The sequence below is a fragment of the Lepidochelys kempii genome, chromosome 26, assembly GCF_965140265.1.
Source record: "Lepidochelys kempii isolate rLepKem1 chromosome 26, rLepKem1.hap2, whole genome shotgun sequence".
NCBI lineage: Eukaryota > Metazoa > Chordata > Testudines > Cheloniidae > Lepidochelys > Lepidochelys kempii.
In genome coordinates, this window is record NC_133281.1 from 12,889,591 (window position 1) to 12,902,728 (window position 13,138).

Below are 13,138 nucleotides of genomic sequence, written 5' to 3' on the forward strand. Positions count from 1 at the left end.
ATGGGTGGGGGCGGGGGCTGTACCGCTCACGCCCCCTCCCCCCTTCACCTTGTCCTCCATCCTGCTTCCCCTCCCCACCCGCTCCCTCCGCCAGCCAACCCCTCCTCTCCGCCCCGCCCTTTTCCTTGCCCGGGGCGGGGGCGCGCGCTCCTCTCGCGAGATCCTGCGCCCGGCCCGGCGCTCGCGGCGGGGAGGCAGTTGGCGGCTCGCTCTCGCTGCGCAGCTCAGGGCCGGACGCAGCCAGCGGCGCCTCCCCTCCCCCCGCCGGGACCCCCCTCCCCCTTCCGCAGCCTGAAGATGAGCTTCCTCTTGTGAGTGGCCGGGGGGCTCCCGGGGCGAGGGGGGGGGAGCCTGCCCCGGGGCGGGGGTCTGCTCGCTAGGCGGCGGGGGTGGGGCCGTGAAGAGGTTGGGGAGCGGGGAGGAGAGTTGGGGGTGGTCGGGGGGGCGGGATCTGTAGCCCGTGGGGTAGGAGGGGGGATTCGGGGGGGGGAGAGAATTGGGGGTGGTCGGGGGGGCGGGATCTGTAAGTCCGTGGGGTAGGAGGGGGGATTCGGGGGGGGGAGAGAATTGGGGGTGATCGGGGGGCGGGATCTGTAGCCCGTGGGGTAGGAGGGAGAAGATCGGGGGGGGGACCTGTGAAGAGGTTGGGGGGGAGAGAATTGGGGGTGGCCGGGGGGGCGGGATCTGTAGCCCGTGGGGTGGGGGGGGATCGGGGCAGACCTGTGAAGAGGTTGGGGGGGAGAGAATTGGGGGTGATCGGGGGGCGGGATCTGTAGCCCGTGGGGTAGGAGGGGGAAGATCGGGGGGGGACCTGTGAAGAGGTTGGGGGGGAGAGAATTGGGGGTGATCGGGGGGGTGGGATCTGTAGCCCGTGGAATAGGAGAGGGGAATCGGGGGGGGGAGAGAATTGGGGGTGATCAGGAGGGTGGGATCTGTAGTCCGTGGGATAGGAGGGGATGCTCGCTAGGCGGGGGTGGGACCTGTGAAGAGGTTGGGGAGCGGGGAGGAGAATTGGGGGTGGTCGGGGGGGCGGGATCTGTAGCCCGTGGGGTAGGAGGGGGGATTCGGGGGGGGGAGAGAATTGGGGGTGGTCGGGGGGGCGGGATCTGTACTCCGTGGGGTAGGAGGGGCAAATCGGGGGGGAGAGAATTGGGGGTGATCGGGGGGGCGGGATCTGTACTCCGTGGGGTAGGAGGGGATGCTCGCTAGGCGGGGGTGGGACCTGTGAAGAGGTTGGGGAGCGGGGAGGAGAATTGGGGGTGGCCGGGGGGGCGGGATCTGTAGCCCGTGGGGTGGGGGGGGATCGGAGCAGACCTGTGAAGAGGTTGGGGGGGAGAGAATTGGGGGTGATCGGGGGGCGGGATCTGTAGCCCGTGGGGTAGGAGGGGGAAGATCGGGGGGGGACCTGTGAAGAGGTTGGGGGGGAGAGAATTGGGGGTGATCGGGGGGGTGGGATCTGTAGCCCGTGGAATAGGAGAGGGGAATCGGGGGGGGGGAGAGAATTGGGGGTGATCAGGAGGGTGGGATCTGTAGTCTGTGGGGTAGGGGGGATGCTCGCTAGGCGGGGGTGGGACCTGTGAAGTGGTTTGGGAAGGGGGGGGGGAGAACTGGGGATGATCAGAGATCTGTAGCCTGTGGGGGAGGATGTGGGGGGGACCCGTCAAGAGGTTGGGGAGCGGGGAGGAGAATTGGGGGTGATCGGAGATCTGTAGCCTGTGGGGGAGGAGGGGGAGGATCGGGAGGGAGACCTGTGAAGAGGTTGGCGGGGGGAGGGAGGAGAGTTGGGGGTGATCAGGAGGGCGGGATCTGTAAGTCCGTGGGGTAGGAGGGGGAAATCGGGGGGGAGAGAATTGGGGGTTATCAGGGGGGCGGGATCTGTACTCCGTGGGATAGGAGGGGATGCTCGCTAGGCGGGGGTGGGACCCGTGAAGAGGTTGGGGAGGGGAGCGAGGAGAGTTGGGGGTGATTGGAAATCTGTAGCCTGTGGGGTAGGAGGGAGAGGATCAGGGGGTGGGACCCATGAAGAGGTTGGGGAGGGGGGAGGAGAATTGGGGGTGATCGGAGATCTGTAGCCCGTGGGGTAGGAGGGGGAAGATCGGGGGGGGGACCTGTGAAGAGGTTGGGGGGGAGAGAATTGGGGGTGATTGCAGGGGGTGAGGTCTGTAGCCCATGGAATAGAAGGGGGGAATCGGGGGGGGAGGAGAATTGGGGGTGATTGGGGGGGTGGGATCTGTAGTCCGTGGGGTAGGAGGGGATGCTCGCTAGGCGGGGGTGGGACCTGTGAAGTGGTTTGGGAAGGGGGGAGGAGAACTGGGGATGATCAGAGATCTGTAGCCTGTGGGGGAGGATGGGGGGGACCCGTCAAGAGGTTGGGGAGCGGGGAGGAGAATTGGGGGTGATCGGAGATCTGTAGCCTGTGGGGTAGGAGGGGGAGGATCGGGGGGGGGCCTGTGAAGAGGTTGGTGGGGGGAGGGAGGAGAGTTGGGGGTGATCGGGGGGCAGGATCTGTAGCCCATGGGGTAGGGGGGATGCTCGTTCGGTGGGGGTGGGACCTGTGAAGAGGTTGGGGGGGAAGGTATCGGTGGCCTGTGGGCTGGGTGGCCCTTGGCATGGGAAGCGGCATGGAGTGGGGGAAAGGGGGTTGGTGGCTCTCGGCCTGGTGGGGAAGGAATCCGTGACCGGGGGGGGGGGGGGGGTTGCAGACCCTGCATGTAGGGCAGGTGCCATGTGTGAGCAGGGAGGGTTGAGAGGAGGATTGCAGAATCCAGCCTGAAGCCCCGGGTGCAGGGAACAGGGCTGTGACCTTTGGCACCGGGTAGATGTCCTCTATCATTCAGGTTTGACCCTGCTGCTCTAGGGGAGATGCTGGTGTAACGCCGCAGACCCCAGTCGTGGGTGGGTGGGTGGGTGGATGGAATCAAACCCGGGACCTCTGGAGCTTAGTGCATGAGCCTCTACCGCATGAGCTAAAAGCCAACTGGCTGTTCGCTAAGGCTGTAGAACAAACTCATTCATCTCTCTCTCTCTCTAAGTGGTCTCAATGCCACTAGATGGGACACACACCACACAGTGTGTGGGTTACACTGGCATGGTTTGAAAGCTTGATGTGCTCAAGGCAGAGGCCTCTGTCATGTGCAGGGTGAACTCCACTGAGTCCAGAATCTGCACCGTTAGCATTTCGCCGTTGACTCAGGCTGTACCAGGCAGTTAGTAGGACACGCATATGAGCCAAACGAGCTTGATTTGCCAGTGTATTGCTGGTAGTACCAAAGCTTTTGCACCAAACTAGTGTGTTTATTTCCATCATAGGGTTAACAGCAAAACTTTGGGCCTGATTCTCCTGTCACTTGCACTGGTGTAAATCACGGGTGTAAGCAAGAGAAGAATTAGCCCCCTGTTCATGGTCAACAAAGGCAAGTGGCTATTGCTGTTTAAGGATATCTGGATTCACCACTTTACATTCTGATAACCTGATTTTTCTGGCTATTTGTGTACATGGCCCCCTAAATTGCCATGTATTATTATTATTACTGCTACTTGTTGTTTGTATTGTAATGGCACCTTTGAGGCCCCGCTCAGGATCTGGACTCCAGTGGGATAGGCGCTATTTGTCAGAAGAACCTGGTTTTATAATTTATAAAATTTATATAATATATGTTTTTCTTTGTGTCCTTTCTGCTCACAAAGGGTCTGATTCAGCAGCTCTTACTTGGGTGGACTAATGTGCACAAATAGATTCATTGATTTCAATGGGACTGTTCTCATAAGTACTATTCAACATGAGAAAAGCTCCCGGTATCCAGCCCAAACGTGTAATTGACTGGTAGTCTGGATCATCATAGGTATGTCCAGGAAAATATAGATTTTTAACAATGAATTAGGGCCATTTCTGCTGAACAGCATGCTGGGCTTTTGAAGGTGATGTTCATAATTGTTTAAAAACGGGCTGGAAAGGAGAGGTAACTATGCTGGGAGTTAGGGTGATCACTATAGCCTTTGATCCTAGGTAAAGGATTCCTGTATGATTATTGTTTTTTTGCAGTATGGTCTGTAACGACACTTGTATTTTTTGCATATACTCAATGTGGTGTGGTTCTGTAGATAACTATTTTCTATAATTATTTGGGTTTATCTCTCCATCAGCAAATCTGTCGTGCTAATGAACATTGTATTACATGAAACAGTTACTATTAGAGAAGGACTGGCTAAAATGGGTCAGGGGAACCTAGGTAGCCAGGACTCTTAGGTTCTAATTCCAACTTTGACCAGTGATTTGATATATGACCTTGGACATGCATTAACCTATCTATTCCTCAGTTTCCCTATTTGTAAAATGGGAATATTTACCTGCCTCACAGGGTGTTGTGAGATTAAATTGTTGGTAACAGACTGTGAACTCCTTGGCTGAAAGGTACTATAAAAGTTTTTTTAAAAATTGTCATGCAAAATATTCAATCATACTTTAAACGCATTGCCAATGAGTTGACTGATGTAAATAATTGCATGGGGCAGCATCCTATAATCCTCACTCACATGATTATTCTCACTGAAGTATTTTCATGTCTAAGGACTACATTCATAAGCATTTCATGGTCAGGCCCCAAACTTGAAATGAAATCTAATTGGTTAAATATCAACCACATTCTGTTCAGTGTTTCTTACAGTAATTCATGTCATGTGGTTGTATGGTATGGTCTTGTCATGAAAATTTACCAGCCCAGGCACAAAATCTGCTCACCCTGCTCTTTTACCAGAAAGGTGATAATGAAAAACATAATGTCACTTGCCAGGAGCAAGGAGAATTCAGCAAGGCTAGTATAGTACACAGATAAATGTTCCGTTAGATGTTTAATAAAATATGAGAATATATAGTCTTTGGAATTAAAAGTTCCACTTTGAAATGTAGAACTACTATTGACAACATAATTGAAAATCCGTATCTGTTCTATCAGTGGCAGTCGGTCCTCTAAAACATTCAAACCCAAGAAGAATATTCCTGAAGGCTCCCATCAGTACGAGCTCTTGAAACATGCAGAAGCAACCTTGGGAAGTGGTAATCTTAGACAAGCAGTTATGTTGCCAGAAGGAGAGGACCTCAATGAATGGATTGCAGTTAACAGTAAGTCCTTAGAAAAAATAACTGGCTGCATACTTGAGAAAACTGTGTATTTTAAAGCATCTTTTCACACTTACAAATATTGACTGGATACTTCATTTTTAGATTTATCGACTGTCAGTGGGATTTTGGCTCCTAAGTGCCTAAATCCCTTCTGAAAATGTGATTTAGGCTCCTAAATTGGTTAGGCGTTGTGAGGCTGTGTGCAGCAACACTTACATACCTGAAGAATCTGAGCCTAATTCTTTTGAGGGGAGAGGGATATTTCCAAACCAATATTTCTCTGTTCATTTTATTTTTGCTTTTTGTTTTATTATATTGGATTATTAAGCAAACAGTAACTGTCACAGGCTTCAAAAAGAACGTTAGTGGTGCCTAGAACACGTGTCACATTCTCACCGTTTAACTCTTGGTTTATGCTCAGATGACATTCTGTCAGGCAGGAATGTGTGTGATGGAAGCTTGTAGACACACTCCATATTTTCCAAGACATGTACCATATAAGCATAGTATCTTTTGTACATAATATGAACACTGGATCAATTTTGATAATTTAAAACTATTAATAAATGTGGATTAATTTTTATTTAATAGCAGTTTAAGTAATCTTGTTGTTCAACTACACTAAAACTCCTATCTTGACTAATTCACTGGCAACACGAGTGTCAATTCCAAGCTGGACTACAATGAAACAATTTAAACTAGACTTCCCCTTTTTAAAAGGGTTTCCAGGTATAGACTAATCTATACTAATATATTCTAAGAAATTTTAAGTGGCTGTTCTCAAACTAAACAAGAAAATTATATACAGGCTATCTTTAGTCTGAAAGTGTCTGCCTTAAATTGTAAGGAGCACATTGTAATACCCGTGTTTTACTAGTGGAGTAATAATCAGTGCAAGGATTGGGATTTTTTTTTTCTGAGCACTCCTTTAGGACTAGTGGTTAGAAAAAGATTACTGATCCTGAAAATGTTTGCACTGGTCTTCAAACTAAAGACTTTGAAAGTCATTTCGGCATGATTTTAGCATGTGATATTTTACCACTACACTTACAGATTAATGCTGACTCCCCGTATTGTTTGCAAGCTGGGGAGTCTATTTTCAGATGTTAAGACATTGGTTTTCAGCACTCTAAGGTTTTGAGCTTGGCAGCCACTACATGGCTTTCCCAAAAGATTGAATTCAACCAAGGGAAATTGCTCACTAGACTTAAATATTTTAGTGAAATAGGACTATGGTGTTCCAATTAAAAAAAAAAAGGTCAGATCAAAATGGCTAGAGAATAGAAATCTTCACTCTGAAAAGGTTGTTACTGGCAGTGTGATGCAATACAGAATGAAAACCACTTTTCTCTGAAACTGATGTGTTGTGTTCACACTAGTGATGATGGTATTTCCATCTGACCAGATAATCCACCAGAGAAGATAACATCAACATAAGTCTTTAAATTCCATGTACACTTAAAGTTGATGTGTTATCTTTACAGCTGTGGATTTCTTCAATCAGATCAATATGTTATATGGGACCATCACAGAATTCTGCACAGAAGCAAGCTGTCCAGTGATGTCTGCTGGACCAAGGTAGGAAACTCACTGCAGTAGACCAGTCGTAATATATAAACAGGGGTAGGTCACAAATATAAAAAAAACATGCAACATTAATGGAAAAAGAACAGATAATCATTTGGTGTTTTATTGCCTCATTGTCATGCCCCTGTGAATATTTCCTATCCCCCCACATACAGCACTGCAAAATTGACAAGGTGCATTTTGGGGAACTTTGCGTTCTTGTGAGCTGTTGGGTACTGGTGCTGTCAGAGGGAGGTTGTTGGACTTAGAGATATCATTGGTTCAATCTGGTGTCTTTAATACTGTATATTTACACAGGAGTGAAGGATGGGTCACAACATTATCTCTGTTGGTCTGAAGATCACAGAGATTCCTGTCATATTCATGATCCAAATATATTGATTCAGTGAAACTTTTTTTCAAGAAAACATTTTGTTTTAAAGCACCTTAGTTACTTACAGAACTGCATATTAATCTATTGATCAAGAATCTTTTTTTAGATTATTCACATGTGTGAAGAATTTACTCAGACCACTTATGCTGATTTTGAAAACTAAAAAACAATTGTTTTCACTTCATTAACACCCACCCACAGCATCTAGGCTCTGTACCTGGGGGTAGAAAAAGTCATAAATTCTGTCCAGTGACCTCACCCGGCAGAGATGGATGGCTGGAAATAGGGGAAGCTGAATGGTCATGATTATACTGGTTCAAAACAGGAAGGAGAGCCTTCACAGGAACTCCAGACTTCTTTCAGAAGAATACAAAACATATATGAGAAACTCAGCAATATAATAGACTACTTACTTTGTTGTCACAAACATTAATATATCGAGCCCAATGCTGAATATCTCATAAAAACCCTTTGCTTTATTTGGACTAGGGACTTTTGTAGTAACATGCTCCATTTTTTAATTTTTTTTTATTATTATTATTATTTAATTTGGTGTAGGTTGTGTTTTCCATGCCAAGTATACACAGTATTCTGAATTCTTGCAGCGGTAATGGACTCTTGTTTTGTAGCTTCACACATGTCCACAAAAACTTCCCATGCACTCATAAAGCATTGTGGTTTTTAGCAGCACAGGATCAGATGTGTTATCTACTGGAGCAACCTAATAGTGCCAGTTGTTCTGTGGAAAGGGTCTAGTCATCTCAAAGGAAGGCTCATATATCTTTTGCGGTGGGAAAGGATATGCTCTTGTGGCAAAGTGTTGCAGGCAGTAGGTCTGATGTCTTGTGGGGGTAAAGAGAAGTACGTAATGGGTTTGAATGCACATGAGAGTTGTCTCATATTCAGATGTGTCTAATATGGCAGGTAGCACATATAAAGCATCTCTTTCGGGGCAGAAAGAAACAAGTTTCACTACAGTTTTTTTTCTTCCAGCAGTTTACTGCAAACACTGACTAGATTGGAGCTTAGTGGCACATGCCACAGCTAGGTATTCTGATTGTGGCATTTCTTCTGGAGGTGTAGAAGATTTTTGTTCACTATAGTCAGCAAAGACTAATGAAAGTTTACAACTATGACTCAGTGAAAAAGGAGTCTGGCTGACCTGCAGTATTCAATGTAAAACCGTGTCCTATGATTTTATTTTATTTGTTAACTGGTAATATCTAGGCTTGAAAGTTTTAGCTTAGAAAGTTCCTGTTTCTATATTTGGTGTGCTTTCCTTTCAACACTTCCTGTTTGAACTGGAACACTTGATGTCTGCTTTTAGTTTGACTGTTGGGGTTTGTTAGCGAGAGAGAAACTTCATATGAGTAAAGTATGCAGTTTTTCCAAGTTTTCTGTGTAACACTGCAGAACTCAGATTGCTTTCTTGGAGACCTACTGTCAATTCCTACATAAAGGTTTGGGTGGTCCCTTGAAATTACTTAGATCACAAAACCCTGTGCATCAGTCTCAGACTCAGGGTTTTAGATGTACTTTTGCAGATGTACAGTCTTGCTGATGTCTTCAGAGCTTGAATTGCCTTTGCTCTCCTTACTGGAAGCCAATGGAGGGACGTATGATTCATGATCAGCAAAAGGATGTTAGCAGCAATAGATACTGCATATAATTCCTCAAACTAGTTTCCTCAACATTCCCTGAAAACAATTTTTAAAATGGGACTCTAGCTGCCAGCTTTAACTTAACGTTTTTTTTTAAAATATATAGAGGTCACTTTCTTCAGGATCAAAATTATTAAATTTCACTCATTACAAAGTAACTGATGATCTGAATTAAAACACTTCTGTTGTGGTAGCACCAAAGGCCCCAGTCTAGATTTGGACTCTTGTGTGAGACACTGTAGAAACACAGATAAAGGAACAGTCCCTGCTGTAATGAGCTTACACTCAAAGGCTCTGGATTCCTCAAACAATTAGCTATGTGTTCAACTTTAATCAAGCGATTCTATAGAGGTCTGCTGTATGGTTTTCGTTGCAGGATCAGGGCCTGAACGTTTTAAATAACTTCTTTAACAAATGATGCTAAAGCATTTAGCAAAACAACATCCATTTTCCTGCAAATGCTTTTCCTGAATAGTAGTCCACTGGACTTTAATGGAATTAGTCATACTTTATATTTGCATGTATAAAGGCTTCAGTATTCAGCCCTAGGTATATTGTAATAAGACTTAAAAAAAAAAATTCCCTCAAATGTTTATAGAGCACCAGTTCCCTTGTGAATTATATAGGTCCTTGCAAGCCTTCAAGTGAGCCAAATTCTCACTGTACCCTATGGGATTCCCAAGCACAAAGAGCTTGTACAATCAGACCCCAGATAGATGTTTTTGTAATACTGGCTAAATCCTAATGAGCTACACTCATGACTCTGTTTTTCCTTCCATCTCTAGCATTCAACAGTTGTGGTCAGTTTCTGCTTGGTAACTGCAGGATAACATGCCAAACTTATAACTTCTTTCCTTCTCCTACAACCAGTAATCTATCTATCTATATGGTTTGGTCAGCTCATCTTCTTGTTCTGGCTCAGCTCGCTGGCTACTGCTTGCTACCGCATCTGGTCTGAGCTGAGCTTTCTTTGTTCTCATGGTGTCAAGTATCAGAGGGGTAGCCGTGTTAGTCTGGATCTGTAAAAGTGGCAAAGAGTCCTGTGGCACCATATAGACTAAGACGTATTGGAGCATAAGCTTTCATGGGTGAATACATCCAGTGAAGTGGGTATTCACCCACGAAAGCTTATGCTCCAATACGTCTGTTAGTCTATAAGGTGCCACAGGACTCTTCGCTGTTTGTTCTGATGGATGCCCGTTTAATGAGGAATATAGTACATAATACAGTGCCTTCTAATTGTGATTTTTTTACATGTACCTTCAGTTCCTCCCCAAATGCCTTTTTGACTAAAATTTTCTTCTTTTTTCCAGTCCCAAACGATTTTTGCATGGGGGTGGGGTAAAAGGGAACTTGGAAGACAGTCAGCTAGGCTGAGCATGAGAACACTGGTGAAAACTACAATTAAGGCATTTTTCAAATGTGCTTTTTTAGCATGTTGGAATAACTCAAATGGTTTTGGTTTAAAATTTAGCACATCTCTCAGCCACAGAAAAGATTCACTCTTCATTTTGCCAAGTTTTGGAAAAATGTAAGAAATAAAGATGCATAGTATTTTCCTTCCCGATTTAAGGGCACACACAGCGCAGTTATGGGTATACACCATTTTTGGATATTCACATACAGACTTTGATCCTCTGGACCCTCCTGTATCCTGGCAGCTGTCTGTACTGAACTAGTCGTTCTGGTTGCCTTCTTCCCTTCCCTCCCACCAATGGCGGGCAAGATTCAGAGTTAATGTGAGTTTATTGATGATGTGTGAGATCATTGACTTAAATGCTGAATGGGCAGACGGAACGGGTGTATTAGGAAAAGCAACCAACAGAATGCTTTATATTAGACAGTCTTACACACTCCTCTCCTAGCTTCTCAATGCATACATCCCACCAATGTAACTTTTCATTATCTCTGAATTTTGCCTAGTATTAGAGGGGGCCTGGAAGGTGGGACACGCCCTTAAAATTTTCAGCTTCCTATGCTATGGGTTATTCATCCCAGAATCCACTGTGTCCAGAGTGGATGCTTTGAAATGAAAAGCACTATGGCTCATTAGAAAGACTGCCAGGACAGCTGGGTCTCAGTGCCTCTAATTTCACACTTCATTTCACACTCTGAAGTACACTCCCACAGAGTGTAGGAAACATAAGTTGCATAAATCCTGTAATAAACTCATTAGCACTCTCCCTTTAGTGATTTTTGTTTAATCTTATTACAAAATTAAACTTGTTCTGGGGTATCGTTAAGAGTTTAAAATGTCAGAAACCAGGAGCATAAGAACATAAAAATGGTCACAGTGAGTCAGACCAATGGTCCATCTAGCCCAGTATCCTGTCTCTGACAGTGGCCAGTGCCAGGTGCTTCACAGAGAATGAACAGAACAGGGCAGTTTTGAGCGATCCATTCCTTGTCCATCCAATCCCAGCTTCTAGCAGTTGGAGGCTTAAAGACATGTGAAGCATGGGGTTGCATCCCTGACCAACTTGGCTAATAGCCATGGATGGACCCATCATCCATGAACTCATCTAATCCTTTTTTGAGCCCAGTTATGCTGTTGGCCTTCACGGCATCCCATCATAACAAGTTCCACCGACTGACTGTATGTTTTGTGAAGAAGTAATTCCTTATGTTTGTGTTAAATCTGCTGCCTATTCATTTCATTGGGCGACTCTTGGTTTTTGTGTTATGTGACAGAGTAAATAACACTTCCTTATTTGCTATCTCAACGCCACTCATTATGTTGTAGATCCCAATCCTTTCTGTTTTCCTCACTAGGATTGAATTTCCAATTTTTAAAAGGCCTCTAATTGCTTCTTTTAGTCTGTAGTTTTGTCTAGAAATGGTGGTATTTTTTTGGTCCTCTTACTGTTTTCTTTTATTTGAGGTATACATTTAAAAATACCATAATAGAGGCTCAAACTAAAGAATCTCCATGCAGTTTGCAGGCATTTCCCCCTTGCAACTGCTCCTTTTAATTAGCTTCCTCATTTTTGTGTAGTTCCCCTATTTGAAGTTAAATGCTGCTGTGGTGGGTTTCTCTGGCCTCTTTCTCCCCTCAAGGATGTTCAATTTATGCCAGATGAGGATCTGGCCCTATATCTTTAATGTGATTAAATTTATGTAGCTTCATTGACTTCAGTGGAGCTATGCCAGTTCACACTAGATGAGGATCTGGCCCATGATTTCCATGTCAAATGTGTCACATTGCACATTTAAGACATTAAAGTTAATTCTACACACAGAATCATAAAATACTACATATTCACAAAGTACCCTGGTTACATTTAAAGTTGGGACTCTGTCTTTGACTCTGTTACTGCATATAGAACGTCAACTATAATGCAGTATTCATTGTTACATATACTTCTACCATAACTCAGGAACGATGGGTTCAAGCCCAAAGAAGCCATTATGAAATATTAAAGGCAATGCTATATCAAATGATTCAAATAGCAACTGGAAATAGGGAATGCTGGCTTTTGTCCCCAGCTTGGACTTCTCGGGCAAGCTATTTCATTTCTCTGTGTATCAGTTTACTCCAGCTTTTTAAAAATCTTTACCTTCCCAATAGATTATAAAGAAAGAGAACCATCTTTATTGCGTTGCAGTGGCTTCTGGCCCAGACCATTCACTCCAGGGCAAGCAGGACAAGGGATTGCTGCAGAGGCAGATCACTTAAACTTTGGAAGGGGAAAATGGGACCTCTCTAGTACATCTCCTCATGGCAGCTCAAGCAGCATTATTAATTGGCTCTAAAGGGAGCTGTGGTCAGCTCTCCTCAATTGCACAATCGCCACGTTGTACGCTTTGTGGAAACAATAGGAAGTGGAGACTCTAAACCGTAAGAAAAAGAAACTAACACAATTGTGTATAAAAATGACATGGAAGCTGGTTTAAGCCAGAACCCAAAATTCCAATTTCCTGGTTGGGTTCTGATCGAGCCCCTTTTTTAATCATGGTTCAGCTAAAAAAAATTTGTTTGCACTACCATTGTTTAACAAGTAAAACAGGGAGAGCCTGTGCCTAATAAAGAAGTATCTGAAAAAGTAAAATTATTTTTCTTTGTTTAAAGAAACCTTGGTTTTTTCCATAGGTATGAATACCACTGGGCAGATGGTACCAATATAAAGAAACCAATTAAATGTTCAGCTCCGAAGTACATTGATTATTTGATGACATGGGTTCAGGACCAGTTGGATGATGAAACCCTCTTTCCTTCAAAGATTGGTAAGTGAAATCATGACATTCGTGCACTAGGCAGGGGAGTACTGTGGTGGTGAGGGCTATAAAAGTACTTAGCTGCATTAGAGAGAAGCTATGGTGGCAGTCACTGGTTGTTGGCATATTTCTCTTGTTATATCCTATTTTTAACTGGATAATACTGGTATAAAAATTCATCTA

At 45.1% G+C, this 13,138-nt stretch overlaps 1 protein-coding gene across 1 annotated transcript in view; it reads left to right on the forward strand.

Moving 5' to 3' along the window:
- MOB1A (MOB kinase activator 1A) overlaps nt 1–13,138 on the forward strand; it is a 25,864-nt gene continuing 12,726 nt past the window's right edge. The window contains exons 1-4 of the mRNA XM_073325108.1: nt 1–311; nt 4,953–5,119; nt 6,604–6,697; nt 12,831–12,964. Coding sequence (XP_073181209.1) covers nt 1–311; nt 4,953–5,119; nt 6,604–6,697; nt 12,831–12,964 — 706 coding nt within the window. The remainder of the gene's footprint in view (nt 312–4,952; nt 5,120–6,603; nt 6,698–12,830; nt 12,965–13,138) is intronic.